Consider the following 12930-nt stretch of genomic DNA (forward strand, 5'->3'; position numbering starts at 1 on the left):
TTAAAGTTAGTGACTGATCAGTTTGTTTAAACATTACCAAAATGGGCAACAAGAGCAGAGTAGAAGCAAAGTTTGCAGCCTCGACACTCTTGCAACGCCAATTGGAACCTCCCACTGGCCTGGCACAACAAGGATGGCATTTTCACAAGGCTGAGAGGATCTGAAGCTACAGCTGCAATGCAGAGCCCCCAAGGTTGAAACCGGGATGCGTACAGCCAATTGGTGTCGAGAGAAATGCCATGCTTGAGCTGGTACACGGCCGGGAGGCTAAATGTATTCAGCTCGAGTGGAGCCAATTCAACGGCCGCAAATCATGGAAAGACATGTTGCACCAGACAAACAAAGTTGAGACTATCGAGTTGAATCTCACGAAGATAGTTTGCAGGGTTACAGATTGAAGCCGGCCGTGCTTCCGGTATCCGAAGATTGGATTCTCACTGAGAGATGCTGCCAACAGCAAGTATAGGCTTGGCATATGACTTATTAACTAATTAATAGCTGTAAGTCAATTGATAATGATATACATCAATGCTGCTCATCCGAAGCTGGAGTGTGTACGAGTACATATTTGTCAACAGCAATTGCCCTCCTTCCCCTCTTTTCTCTCCAATTTCTTGGAGGTTGGTCTTTTACTCTTTGACCATCCGCTGGATTGCGCGCCGTAGCCTCCGAGGCGTTTCCAGAAGCGTGGATACCCTTGCTTACCTCGAGAATTCCCCATGAGGCTGAGGGCACCAAATGCACGGACTCGCCAATCTAAACGTTGATCCAGGGCCTAAATAAGCCTTGGCTGAAATCCCAAAGTTTGCTGGCCTCTGCACATTGGCCAGAAGAGCGACAGTCTGGGCCTTCTACCCGCATAAGTCCATCGTCCAGTCGGGGCCGGCCAAGTCTCCAAATTCTCCCCTTCCCGCTTCTTTCGACTCGAATACGAGCCGCGCGAGAAAATGGGCTGAGCCAGCGTCGGTTGGGCTTTTGGCGGTGATGTCAGTGATGGAGTGCGGTTACGGAGCAGCTGCTGTTAGCCGCACGGCTAGTACTCGTTTGCTTATAACACCGCTTCGGGGCGATCCCGCGGAGAATAACGAGAGCAAAAGAGCGTATCCTGGGGGGCATTCGCAAGACATGCTCACATTCGAACCTGGACGCATCTCGTCGCCGTCATGGTTACGGGATGCTGCGGGCGGCGTTCCGGCGTCTTCAAGGCGCCCACGAAAGGGGTTACACCGCCCCGATTATTCACGATCACGGCAGGCCCTGTCCATGATGTGGAAGAGTGTAAGCAGCGGGAATGCCGGCAGCGAGAGCTAGGAAAACTAGGAAACGGGCTGTGGAGATGGGAGATCACGCCACGCTTCTCTTCGATGGACAAATGAAGAGTTTGTACGGGTGAGTAGGAGCACGCTACTGGTTACGGGCTACAGCCAGGGAGCCCATTGTGCAGATGCAATGGACGTGTTGGTGACGAGCGAAGACACTGGAAAAGAGGTCATCGCATCGCCAGACCATCATGGTTTACGCAACCCTTTTGTCGTCGGGACATGGGCCAAGGCGGGTGATATATGACCATCGGTGATCATAAGGAGATGGGCGATGCCACTTCGTAACTGCAGGTTCTCGTACAACCGGGGAGTAGGGACTCCGCTACCTGTGCTAAATGGGGATACGACAACCAAGATCCGAGGAGAGGGCACGGGAATTGCCATGACAAGGTGCAAGGTGTGGTAAGGCTAGAAACGAAAGAGCCAGACATCAAGAATGGTTGTTTTCTCCGGAGTTGATTAATCAGTCGGCACTGTCCAAGCAAGGCGCTGCTCGTCTTAGTCCTGCCACGAACTACTGCGTACCGCGGGAGTCCTCACTGGCTTGTTGATGCTGGTGGTTGGGTGGCGATACTCATGCCGGCAAGTGGATTAACAGCTACTGTAGACTGAAATACGGAGTACGGAGGAGCTTGCCCGAGCAAAGAATCAAGACATCGGGCGGAGAGACGAGTTTCATGAAGCCGCTCCGGGATAAGGCGCCAAATGCAGCGGCATCAATTGCTGTGTTGTCGGATAGTGAGCAGTGAGTGAGCAATTGATGCCTACATTTATGTACACGTAATCATTTAGACCTGATCCTTTGCTCACTTGCTGCTCCCCTTCTATCGCCGAGTTTCGCCCTGTCATCCTGGAGTACCTATTGCTGAAGTCGCGAGCTCCTGGGGCGAAACAGTACCCAAAAGTCTAAAAGCTTCAAGCTCAAAACAGGAACAGAGGCCTGACGTGGCGTAACGCCTGTTTGCCGCTGGAATGGAGACGCTGGGCTAATAAATCGGAATTGAATTCGTCCACCTGTGTCATGTTTCTTCTTCTCCTTCCATGTCTGCAATCAAGTCCCTTTTCTTCCCTTGCTTGCCGCTTATAGCATCGAGCGAGTCAGATAGTGGACGATGCATGCCTGGTACAATTGCGCCTGGTACCGCCAGTAGTCAGCTCCCTTTGGCGCTAAAGAAAAAAAAAATAACAATCAATGCACGTCCACACATTTGAAAGCCGCCCCGAGTCTGTCAAAACCCGGCAGCGGCTCTGCAGAAACTGAAACTCGTCATGGATTCCGCGATAGCTCCCCCCCTGCAGCGGGCCTAGTGCGCTAGAGCTCTCCGAGGCCCAAAGTCGCAGCCAGTCAGAGACAGCAGATGGCTTGTGTCTGGAAATATTGGCCCTCAGCCCGTGCTTCAAGTCCCGCCAGCCCAACCTCCAGCCTGCGCAAGCGTCTGCTGTCCGCTAATAATGACGCATGGATAAGCTATCGCCCTTGTCCTTGTATCAGTGAGCTGTCATTGCTGCCGTCTTTGCCATGCCAGCTGAAGCAGAGTGGGCAGTGGGCTGGGGCCCGGGAGCCAGGGCCACCACCTCGTATCCATGGATAGCAACAGAAGAGCTTGTGATACTGTGACTGTATCGTACAAGCGCGGACACGGCGGCGAGGCTGTTCAACCGTGCCAAGCGGGTTAGCAGCCTTCGATCCTGTTTTCCATCGCCGTTGACTGATGCTGATGCTTGCTATCCATTTCTTATCTTTCACAAGCTGGCGGAGCGCCTTTATGCAAGCCCACGGACCCTCCTCCAGCCCCCAAAACTTATACTTTTCCATCGTCGAGGAACGGCAGCCTCTCTTTCCACCACACTTTTCCCCTTCTCCTCATTCACCTGCATATATACACCTAACACATACGCGGACTCGACAGTTGTCGTCTTCGTTGGCCAGACCAGAAACGCCTCTCAGCATCCCCGACCCGACTCGGCAAAACGGAGACCTGCAGCCATCTTGCCCCAGACTTTGCCCCAAGAGGAGACTCCAGACGAGTGTAATTCTCCAAAAGAGAAAACGGGACCCGCCCTCACTCGAAAACCCTCTTGCTAGACCTTTCGGGTCCGGCATAGTTGAACCCAAAAACCCAAAAACCCTCTCCGCTTGGCCTGCCGGTGGTGGCGTGTGTCTCGGATTCGTCCAGTCTCGTAAACTTCAAGACACCCCCTGCCCTGCCTGCAGCAACACGGGACTCGCATACGATACTCAACTGCCCCATTCGTTCACACTCTTGACAGTATATTATCCGCTGTCATGGCTCCCGCGGCTTACAATGACCGTGATGGTCACCTAGAGGCTGGACTTCTGAAGAGCACCCAAGGAGAGAAGCAGACCGGATATCAGCACCTTACGCAGCAGACCCCCAGCAAGAATAGGAAGATGGTTTACTTTAGGCGGGCACTGTTCATTATCGCAGTGGGCTTCGTCCTCGGCTTGGGCGTTGCCACTGCTCGGCCCAGCGTCGTCAACTGCCACAAGTCCAACAAGATGGCCGTGGCCAAGGCTCACGCCTCCAACGGGGAGCTGGCCGAGGCACTTCAGAAGGCGTCTCCTGATCTGCTTCACCGGCTGCTGCATGCCTATCTCCCCGAGAGATACCAGCACGGCGTCTTCCCCTCGGATCGTGATGCCATTGATGCTATCCATGGCGACGACCCTTCTGTGGCTTCGGCTATTGTCCAGATTGCCAAGAGACAAGAGGATACACCAAACAACAACTCCACCATTCCCAATTCATCGTCTACAACTCCCCCGTCCTCTTCGTCTACTTCGGTACAGGAATCCTCAACTTCGCCTGCACAGTCAACCACGGATTCGTCATCATCCTCGACCACGACTCCTGAGCAATCCTCGACTGAGTCTACTACGAGTAAGTTCTACCTTGGCATTGAAAGTATCATTGTGACGATGGCTAACTCACGTATCAATAGCCCAACCCCCCAGTACCACTGCTGGGTCCACAACCTCGGACTCATCTTCAACCTCTACTCCTGCTTCCACCACCGCAGGTCGCACCACCACCGACGAACAGACTACTACTAACACCGGAAGTGCAACCTCAACCGAGCCCCCAAGCTCGACCACTTCGCCTTCTGAATCCACTACTACTACTGGTACGTCCACCACAGGAACTGAAGAGACCACTACGGCTGCCTCCTCCTCTCCCACCACCACCGCTCCAGAGTCCACCACCTCTTCTGGTAGGTCGTCATCAAGCATCGTTTCATCGTTTACCGATGCATCTACAACTGCTTCTGATACTTTGCCCCCTTCCTCTTCTACCTCTTCCTTCCCTTCTTCAACTTCCCCTCCGGAATCGACGACAACGACAGAGACCACTACTGGTATGTCAGATTTTCGCGTTGTCGTTTGACATTGTGGAGACGGACATCCCAACTCTGGTGTTGATGCTTGGACCATTCGCCTGGATGTGAAAGGGAACTCTCATAGTTGCTTGGTTGCGAGTGCTTCAAGTTTTGCGAGACGAAACTATCATTTTCTTCTTTTATCTTCTGGTATTTAAACAATGGTTGTGTCAATAACTAACACGCTTTTGGCAGATAACTCCATAACATCATCAACCACTACTAGCGAGGGTCCGGCAACAACCATCACTTCAGGCACTAAGACGACGTCTGCTCCGGTTCTCCACACTTACACCAGAACTCTTCCCAACGGCGGCACCACTACACTCACTTCCACCTCATGGGTTGCCGTTGTCCCTACCGACCAGGCTGAGGGATCCAAGAGCCCTGATCTTCAGAACGCTGCCTCTCTGCCTCGTGGCGAGATGGTGCTGCCTGCTGTCATTGGTCTCTTGGTTGGAGCCGTTCTTATGGTATAAGACGGACATGACCGACCTCTCTTTCCTTTTTTTTCCTCCCAATATTTTCACTCTCCTTTCAACTTGCATAAGCATCAGCGTATCGATACTAGAGGAATTGGCAACGGCGTTTCATTCATTTTCATCTCAACAATTCACGGCCACTTCCTTACCACTCATTTCTTAATACAGCAACTCGGCAGATGCATAGATTGGGTAACTGCATTTTTTGATATTTTCAGCAAATAACTTGGACTTAGACTGGGATGGGGCCCTACGCGGGATAGCCTCATAATCTTTTGGCACATATGGCATAAAAAGGGGATACAGTGTACTTTCAGCATATAGCAAAGCGTACAAGCAAGCAAACACAGCAGCCACACATTTAGGCGCAACATATAAGAATCGTTGTTTTTTTGGACTTGTGATATTTGACATATTTCGATTTTCTAATCCATCATTGTCGTAAAATGTGTATGCTTGTATTTCTTTTGATAGATTTCATGGGTATATAATAATTTAATAATTTCAACATCTAGGGATAGTAAACTCCCGAAACTCCATTCCATGCAAATATGTTTCCCCTAGGACCCGATGCAAATGCACCATTGCCGTTTAGCCCGGTCCGATTTTGGGCATATCGTGATGCTCGCTCAGCCTGGACAAGTACGTATTCAGCTCCTCGACGCGCTCTTTGTGTGTCTTTAACAACTCGGGTCTTGATCCAGACGATTGCGCAATCTGGAGAAGCTGTGCCATATGTTAGCCAACATCATTCCAAATTGAGGCTCAAGGTGCGAACGAGGCTTACCCTCTTCTTTCTGGCTTCCTCGTAGCGTCGCTCGGACTCCGTCTTGAGTACCACTGGTTCATCCTCTTCCTTGTCTTCGCCATCTTCATTGCTGCGGTGATCATCGTCTACGGGGCTCTTCTTCTTATCGCGCCTGCGCTTGGACGTGTCGTCGCTGTCGTTGTCTTTTTTGACGAGTGCGGCATCGTCTCCGGTCGAGAGGTTCTTTTCCAGGTCTGACTTGGCGGTCTTCTTCTTCTTCTTGCTGACTTTTGCGCCTTTCAGCTTGAGGGCGCCGCCGCCAATGGCCTTGTAATCGTCGGAGCCCATTGCTAATCGTCGGATAACAGACACCAAAAAGAGGCGCGGTGCAGAGACCTCCTATGCGACGACGAGGGTTTTCACGGCGCCGACAATAAACGACAATAAACGATGAGGTGAGAATGCAGAATCGCAGATCGAATGCAAAGAGTCGCTGTCGCCTTAGTCATCAAGGAGAAAGGCCGACAATACGACGCTAGCATGTTTAAGCATTGAATGGCAGGCCAATGAAAAGCGGGCGAACAGGGGGGGGCCAATTGCTCCCATCTTTCTGCTAGTACATGCGAGGGGAACAGCGGCTCGTGTGTCGCTTCACATTTCGAACCGTTGATTAAAGTTCCTTTTGGTCCACCGACTCTTTTTCTTTATATAATTTTTTATATTCAGGGGGAAATAGCTTCGATTGTGCTCAGCATTCGTTTTTTCAGTTCTTCTTCCTTCTTTGTTTTTACTTTCGAAGACGTCATTTACGAAGACTACGATAATCTGTGCCCTGTTCCTTTTTTTCGGTTACCGAGGCGGTTTTGTTGCGAGACAGCGCATTCCTTTGTTCCATCGGTGTCGAAATCTGCGACTTCTTGCTACGGACTACGACGACGTCTCTTCTTGCTTACGATTTGAGTTGGCTGGCCTCAAGCGATATGGGATATCTCTGCTGAATTCGCCGGTCGAAACATAAACAACTTGAAACACTGGGCGACCAGTGAGGAGGAGTCAGAAGAAAGGACACAAAAGGGCACAGGGACAAACAAGACAGCAACCATGGTGCAGTCGCAATCGCGGGACTCGCTAGAGCTCGCGTCGCTGGCCAGCTCCAGCGTCGCCTACGACGGCGCCGCCTCGGAGGTGTCGTCGCGTCAGAGCATCTCGTCGTCGCGGAGGCTGTCCATGGTGGAGGAGGAGGATCCCTTGGACGACGGCAACCCGGCGGTGAGGGGCAGGCTGGGCCGCTCGTACTCGGTGTCGTCGGCGTTCGACTTTGCGGGCAATCTGTTCCCGCTGAGCTCGACGGCCGGCGCTGGCGGATACGCACCCATTGGCGCGCCGACATCAGCAGGCAGGCCGAATGGGGGGCTGGGTGGAGGGTCGCTGGAGAAGCTCAAGACGCTGACGTATCTGAACGGCTTGTCGCTCATCATTGGACTGATTATCGGGTCTGGTATCTTCTCTTCGCCTAGCCAGGTGAGCGCGAGGCTCGGGTCTCCTGGCGCAGCCCTCATCGTGTGGGTGGTGGCGGGCATTCTTGCGTGGACGGGCGGTGCCTCGTACGCCGAGCTGGGAGGCGCAATCCCCCTCAACGGCGGCTCCCAGGTCTATCTTGCCAAAACGTTTAGTGAGCTGGCCGGATTCCTCTTCTCATGGGTGGCTCTCCTGGTGCTGAAGCCGGGGAGCGCTGCCATTATCGCCATCATCATGGGCGAGTATTTCGTCAGGGCCATCATCGGCGCGGAAGCCGAGACGATTAACCCCTGGATCAACAAGGCCGTTGCGTTGGTGGGCATCTTCATGGTGACGTTTCTCAACTGCATCTCGACAAGGGTCGGCACGCGGGTCAATGATTTTCTCATGTTCCTCAAGTTTGTGGCACTGTTGGGAGTGACTGTGGTGGGCATCGTGGTGGCCGCCACGGGCCTCTCGTTTAAAGGAGATGCAAGCAGCGAGTGGAAATCGCACGATTGGTTCACAGGCACGTCTTCGGATCCGTCAAATTGGGCGATTGCGTTGTATGCCGGACTATGGGCCTATGATGGCTGGGACAATGTGAGTTGCGAAAAGCACATGTGAACAACGAAAGAGCTGCCATCTAACTTGCGCTTCAATGTAGACAAACTACGTCGTGGGCGAGTTTCGCAACCCTAGCAGGGACCTCCCCCGCGTCATTCACACGGCCATGCCGCTGGTCATTGTCTCCTACGTCCTCGCCAACGTGTCCTACTTTCTCGTCCTCCCCTTGGCGTCCATCAACGCCTCCAACACCGTCGCCGTCATGTTTGGATCCAAAGTCTTTGGACCGATTGGCGCGCTCGTATTTGCGCTCATCGTTAGCGCGAGCTGCTTCGGCGCTCTCAACTCATCTACTTTTACTGCCAGCCGACTTATCTACGTCGCTGGCAAGGAGGGCTACATCCCTGACATCTTCGGCCGGTTGGGTGTCGGTAGCAATGACAACGACCACGGCCTGTCGACGCAGCGCTCTCGCAGCTGGTTCTCCAAGAAGTTCCGCAGCTGCTTTGGCGACGAAGATGCTGGCTTGTTCTTTACCCCTATTTACGCCCTGCTACTCAACGCCGTTCTCACGTCAGGATACTGCATCATCGGCGAATTTAGCACACTGGTCACTTTTTACGGCGTGGCAGGCTACACTTTCTACTTTGTCACCGTACTGGGCCTCATTGTGCTGCGTGTCAAGGAGCCGCACCTGGAGCGTCCTTACAAGACGTGGATCTCCACCCCCATCATCTTTTGCTGCGTCAGTCTCTTCTTGCTCAGCAGGGCCGTCTTTGCGCAGCCCTTACAGACGATGATTGTCGTGGCATTCGTCGCGGCCGGTATTCCGGTGTACTTTTGGCGGATCAGAGGGAGAGACAGGTCTACCACGCGGAGAAGCGGCGACATTGGCGATGCAGAGAAGCCGTGGTGGCGGTTCTGGAGACGGTGAGGGAATGTGCATCTTTCTTCTTCTTTTTTCGCTTCTCGCGTCGGGTAAAAATTCCCCGTATGGAATTGTTCTACAGAATACTACTTATACTTATTAATGCCTTGTTTGAATTTTGCTGGTTTAATGAGCATTGCTCGATTTTGGCTGGGGTGGTTTCAAAAGGGTTACTTAGACATTGATGACGGCTGGCATTGGGAGGGCATGATTGCTAACGGATGTGAAGACTGCAATGAGTAACGCATGGTGAAAGAGTTGAATACATTTATTTATAAGCATGTATAATGAATAAAGGCTTTATTAATTACCTTACGCTGTATAATATTTGTCTTGTACATGTTGATGAAGGGTGATGATGCTGATACTAATTTGTACGAATACAAGAGTTGTTATAAAGAAAGATAATTTTCACGACAAGTCACACAGCAAAGTCAAGTGAATTTAGTTGAAAAAATAAAAAAAGATATCGTATTGTTGCTGGCACTAATAGCTAGATATGCAAGAGGTATTCGTGTCGTTGTTCAGCGTTATCATATACATGGATGAGCCGATTTTGTTTAAGTGTTCATTTTGGTTTCTTTCAGCAGGCGGGTTTTCTTGTTCCCTCCTTTGTCAAGCCAGGCAAATACCTCCCCCCTTTCCAGGTTCCTCCCTTCATTCTTCCCACCATCATCTACTGCTTGACGGTGTTGATCTTGTCACGCTGACCGTAAGAGCGGGTAGCCCAGTCACCGTTGTAGACAATCAGATCCTCAGGGCGGTAGTCGTGCTTGCCCGTGAGGTAGCTCTCGAGGATAGCCTTGGTGCCATCAGCATATCGCTTCTGGGCATCCAGAGAAGTTCCGGACATGTGGGGGGTCATGGCGTTGCCGAAGCCGAAGGGGTTGACGGCGGTGCGGAGAGGGTGGTCGCCGGGGGCGGGCTGGGGGAACCAGACATCACCACCGTAGCCGGCGAGGTGGCCGGTGCGGAGAGCCTCAGCAACATCCTCCTTGACGACGATGGCGCCACGGGCGGTGTTGACGAGGTAGGAGCCCTTCTTCATCTTGCTGATGAGCTCCTTGTTGAAGAGACCCTTTGTCTTCTCGTGCAGCGGGCAGTTGATGGTGACGACGTCGCACTGGGCGAGCATCTCCTCGAGGGTGTCGACGCGGCGGCAGCCAATCTCGGCCTCGACCTCGGGCTTGAGGCCCTGGTAGTCAAAGTACAGCAGCTCCTTGCAGCCAAAGGGCTTGAGGCGGCGCAGGACACGCTCACCGATACGGCCGACGGCGACAGTACCAACAACCTTGCCCTCGAGGTCGTACTCCTGCTTGGCGACGGCGGCGACGTCCCACTTGCCGCTGGCGACCTGCTCGTGGGCGGGCACGAAGTTGCGGAGGAGGACGAGGATGGTCATGACGACGTGCTCGGCGACGGAGACGACGTTGGAGCCGGTGACCTCGGCGACGGTGATGCCGCCGTTGGTCTTGTTGGCGGCGACGAGGTCGACGTGGTCGGAGCCGATACCAGCGGTGATGGCAATCTTGAGGTTCTTGGCCTTGGCCAGACGCTCAGCGGTCAGGTAACCGGGGTGGAAGCTATTCGCTGCTGTTAGACCAGGACCTACATAGTGAGAAGATCAAGACGAGTTTCAACATACGGGGTGGTGATGATGACTTCGGCGTCGACCAGCTCCTGGTCGAACTTGGAGTTTTCGCCCTCCTTGTCGGAGGTGGTGACCAGAGTGTGGCCCTGGTCCTCGAGCCACTTGCGGATGCCGAGCTCATTCTCAGTCGTTCCGAGAAGGGCAGGGACCTATTAGTGATTCACTTGTTAGCAAAATGATGTTCTGTATATATCAAATGCCTCTATACCAGCACTATCACTACTTCTGTTTAAGTCATTGGAGAGCTTCCCCCCGCAATGTAGATTCTCGGCGGCCAGCAGCCGGTCTCCCCCGCATTCCCGTAAGATGAGCGGAGTTTGGCTTCAGGACCGGCGCAAACGGCCCCATCTTTTGTGGTTTGGATCGAGACGATGCGGCCCCCACATATATGGTCCGAGAATCAACATGGACAGGAAAGCTCATGGGCCAATGGCACGACCAAGAAGCACAATAGAACTTTGGCAAGACAAGGGGAGAGGAATTTAACACTCACTTCCTGGGCGTGCTTGCCACCGTCGTAGAGGACGAGGAGAACTTTGACCTTTTCGCGGGCGGTTGTCAGCGTGCGGATTGATGACGGCATGAGGCGTGGCTTGGTGAAGGAGCCCAGCTTGGAGGAGTTGGCCAGGCCAGCTGCGCGCGAGGAGAATTGACGGGAAGCAATAGAAGGGGTTGAAGAGACGAGGGTAGCTCGCGAGGCGAGTGATACTGAACGAGAAAGGGGGCGGAAAGATACCATTTTGGCTGATTTAATTCTTGAACAAGAAAAAGAAGATGGAGTGGTGATGATCTGATTGACGAGGGTTTTCTCGATTCAATCAGAGCGACAAGAGCTTATATATGTAAGAAAACTGCTGTTAATGTTAGTTAATTAGCCACCCGGGCGTCGGAGGACAACACAAGTAGATGCCGGGGGGTAAAAGTAAGAGACGTACAAGGGTGGAGAGCGATGGCCTGATGCTGTGTCGACTCTTTTCGGGCTGAATTGAGGCTTGGAGGTTGCCTGCAAGGGTTTGTTCGGGAAGAATGAGGATTTGGGATGGCTTGAGGGAGGTGGTAGAGCAGAGTAGCAGCCTCCGATATTTATGCTCCGAGAAAACCCCCCAAAAGACTTCCACTTCGCCTCCAACACCCCCTCTCAAGTTCTCACAAGGACCGTACAAAGACAAATGACACATACGAAAAGAAAGCAATCGAAGAAAAGCCCCTCATCTACTCCGTTCCCCCGTACGTAATTGTCTCCTCTGACACTTCTCTGCTCTTTTTTCTCCCCTCACCTGGCCTCGAATCGTCGTCACTGGGGCTTTGGGGGCATGGACGGAGCCCCCTTCCCGGCTCGCTGCAGGCTCGGCATCCCACCGATGGCCGCGACTGATGTCCCCTCCCATTGATCCCATTGGGAGAGGCGTCTCCAAAAGAAAACAAAAGAGGGTGGGGAGTGAGAGGATCAGCCGGGTTCCAGTTAATCTAGCCGAAGACGTAATTTGATGGCATCGCGAGCGTACATATCTCGGGATTCGGGGTCACGTTGGAGATGTGGGGGAAGCCAAGTTTGGCGTTTGGCTTAGCGCTGGGAGCGGGGGAAAGGAGAAGGAGGACAAGGGTTGCTGATCTTTTTGTTGGATACTGTACTTGAATAGGTGTAGTTTGGTGGTATGGATTCTATATCTGGCATGTTGTGTTGTGTTGTGTTTGTGTTGACACAGAAAGAAAGTACAGTACTGTACAGCTGTAAGGCATGTTATGCTGTCTTCGTCACTTACACAGAGAGATATACTGTAGCATCAACCACTACATATAATTGACAAACTGTCTCGTCGTTTATGCATGCACTCCAAAAGCTATAGTACTATTGGACACGCTTGCATGCCGCTGCAAGGTATGTTGGTAGTTCATGTCTTATTTACACGCAATACCACTCTGCTAATGCAAGTCCTGCCCTGTGTGAGGCTGATGCCGCCGTGTGTTTCAATGAGGCAATTTCATCGTTTAACTAGTTCCAATCCTCGAATACTACCAAGGTAGGTAGAATGAATAGCCTACCTTACAGTGATAGTCTGTCTAGGTCTTACTGTCTCTCGTAGGTTACATGCAGTTGAAGCTTCGACTAACATTCACTTACATGCACGGAGCCTAAAAGTTAAGCCGGAGAGACTCGGCCGGCCAATCAGCATCGAGCCGCACCAACCATTTGGCTCATCTCAGTGCTGCACATTGGAATATCCTTTAATATGCGAGGATGAACATCAATTGGCTGGGCCTCCTCTTTTCCCCCGCCTTTGAGACACCCTCTTTGCTGCGATTTTGCTCATCTCACGGTGAGGGGTGGCGAGGCG

At 52.5% G+C, this 12930-nt stretch overlaps 4 protein-coding genes across 4 annotated transcripts; 2 read left to right on the forward strand and 2 right to left on the reverse strand.

The window, feature by feature from the left end:
* Positions 1-3609: 3609 nt before the first annotated feature.
* On the forward strand, positions 3610-5200 carry T069G_00357 (uncharacterized protein; the record flags this gene model as incomplete). The annotated part of the gene is made up of 3 exons (XM_056167567.1): positions 3610-4225; positions 4287-4700; positions 4917-5200. 3 exons carry the CDS (start codon positions 3610-3612, stop codon positions 5198-5200), a joined length of 1314 nt encoding a protein of 437 aa, XP_056032883.1.
* Positions 5201-5794: 594 nt separating this feature from the next.
* Positions 5795-6299, reverse strand: T069G_00358 (uncharacterized protein; the record flags this gene model as incomplete). The annotated part of the gene is made up of 2 exons (XM_056167568.1): positions 5795-5929; positions 5991-6299. The coding sequence occupies 2 exons, from the start codon at positions 6297-6299 to the stop codon at positions 5795-5797; spliced, it is 444 nt and encodes a 147-aa protein (XP_056032884.1).
* Positions 6300-7052: 753 nt separating this feature from the next.
* On the forward strand, positions 7053-8949 carry T069G_00359 (amino acid permease domain-containing protein; the record flags this gene model as incomplete). Its single annotated transcript, XM_056167569.1, has 3 exons — positions 7053-8051; positions 8116-8729; positions 8784-8949. The coding sequence occupies 3 exons, from the start codon at positions 7053-7055 to the stop codon at positions 8947-8949; spliced, it is 1779 nt and encodes a 592-aa protein (XP_056032885.1).
* Positions 8950-9619: 670 nt separating this feature from the next.
* On the reverse strand, positions 9620-11333 carry T069G_00360 (d-isomer specific 2-hydroxyacid dehydrogenase, NAD binding domain-containing protein; the record flags this gene model as incomplete). The annotated part of the gene is made up of 3 exons (XM_056167570.1): positions 9620-10526; positions 10589-10743; positions 11088-11333. The coding sequence occupies 3 exons, from the start codon at positions 11331-11333 to the stop codon at positions 9620-9622; spliced, it is 1308 nt and encodes a 435-aa protein (XP_056032886.1).
* Positions 11334-12930: the final 1597 nt, after the last annotated feature.

Source organism: Trichoderma breve, chromosome 1 (genome assembly GCF_028502605.1).
Source record: "Trichoderma breve strain T069 chromosome 1, whole genome shotgun sequence".
Classification (NCBI taxonomy): domain Eukaryota; kingdom Fungi; phylum Ascomycota; class Sordariomycetes; order Hypocreales; family Hypocreaceae; genus Trichoderma; species Trichoderma breve.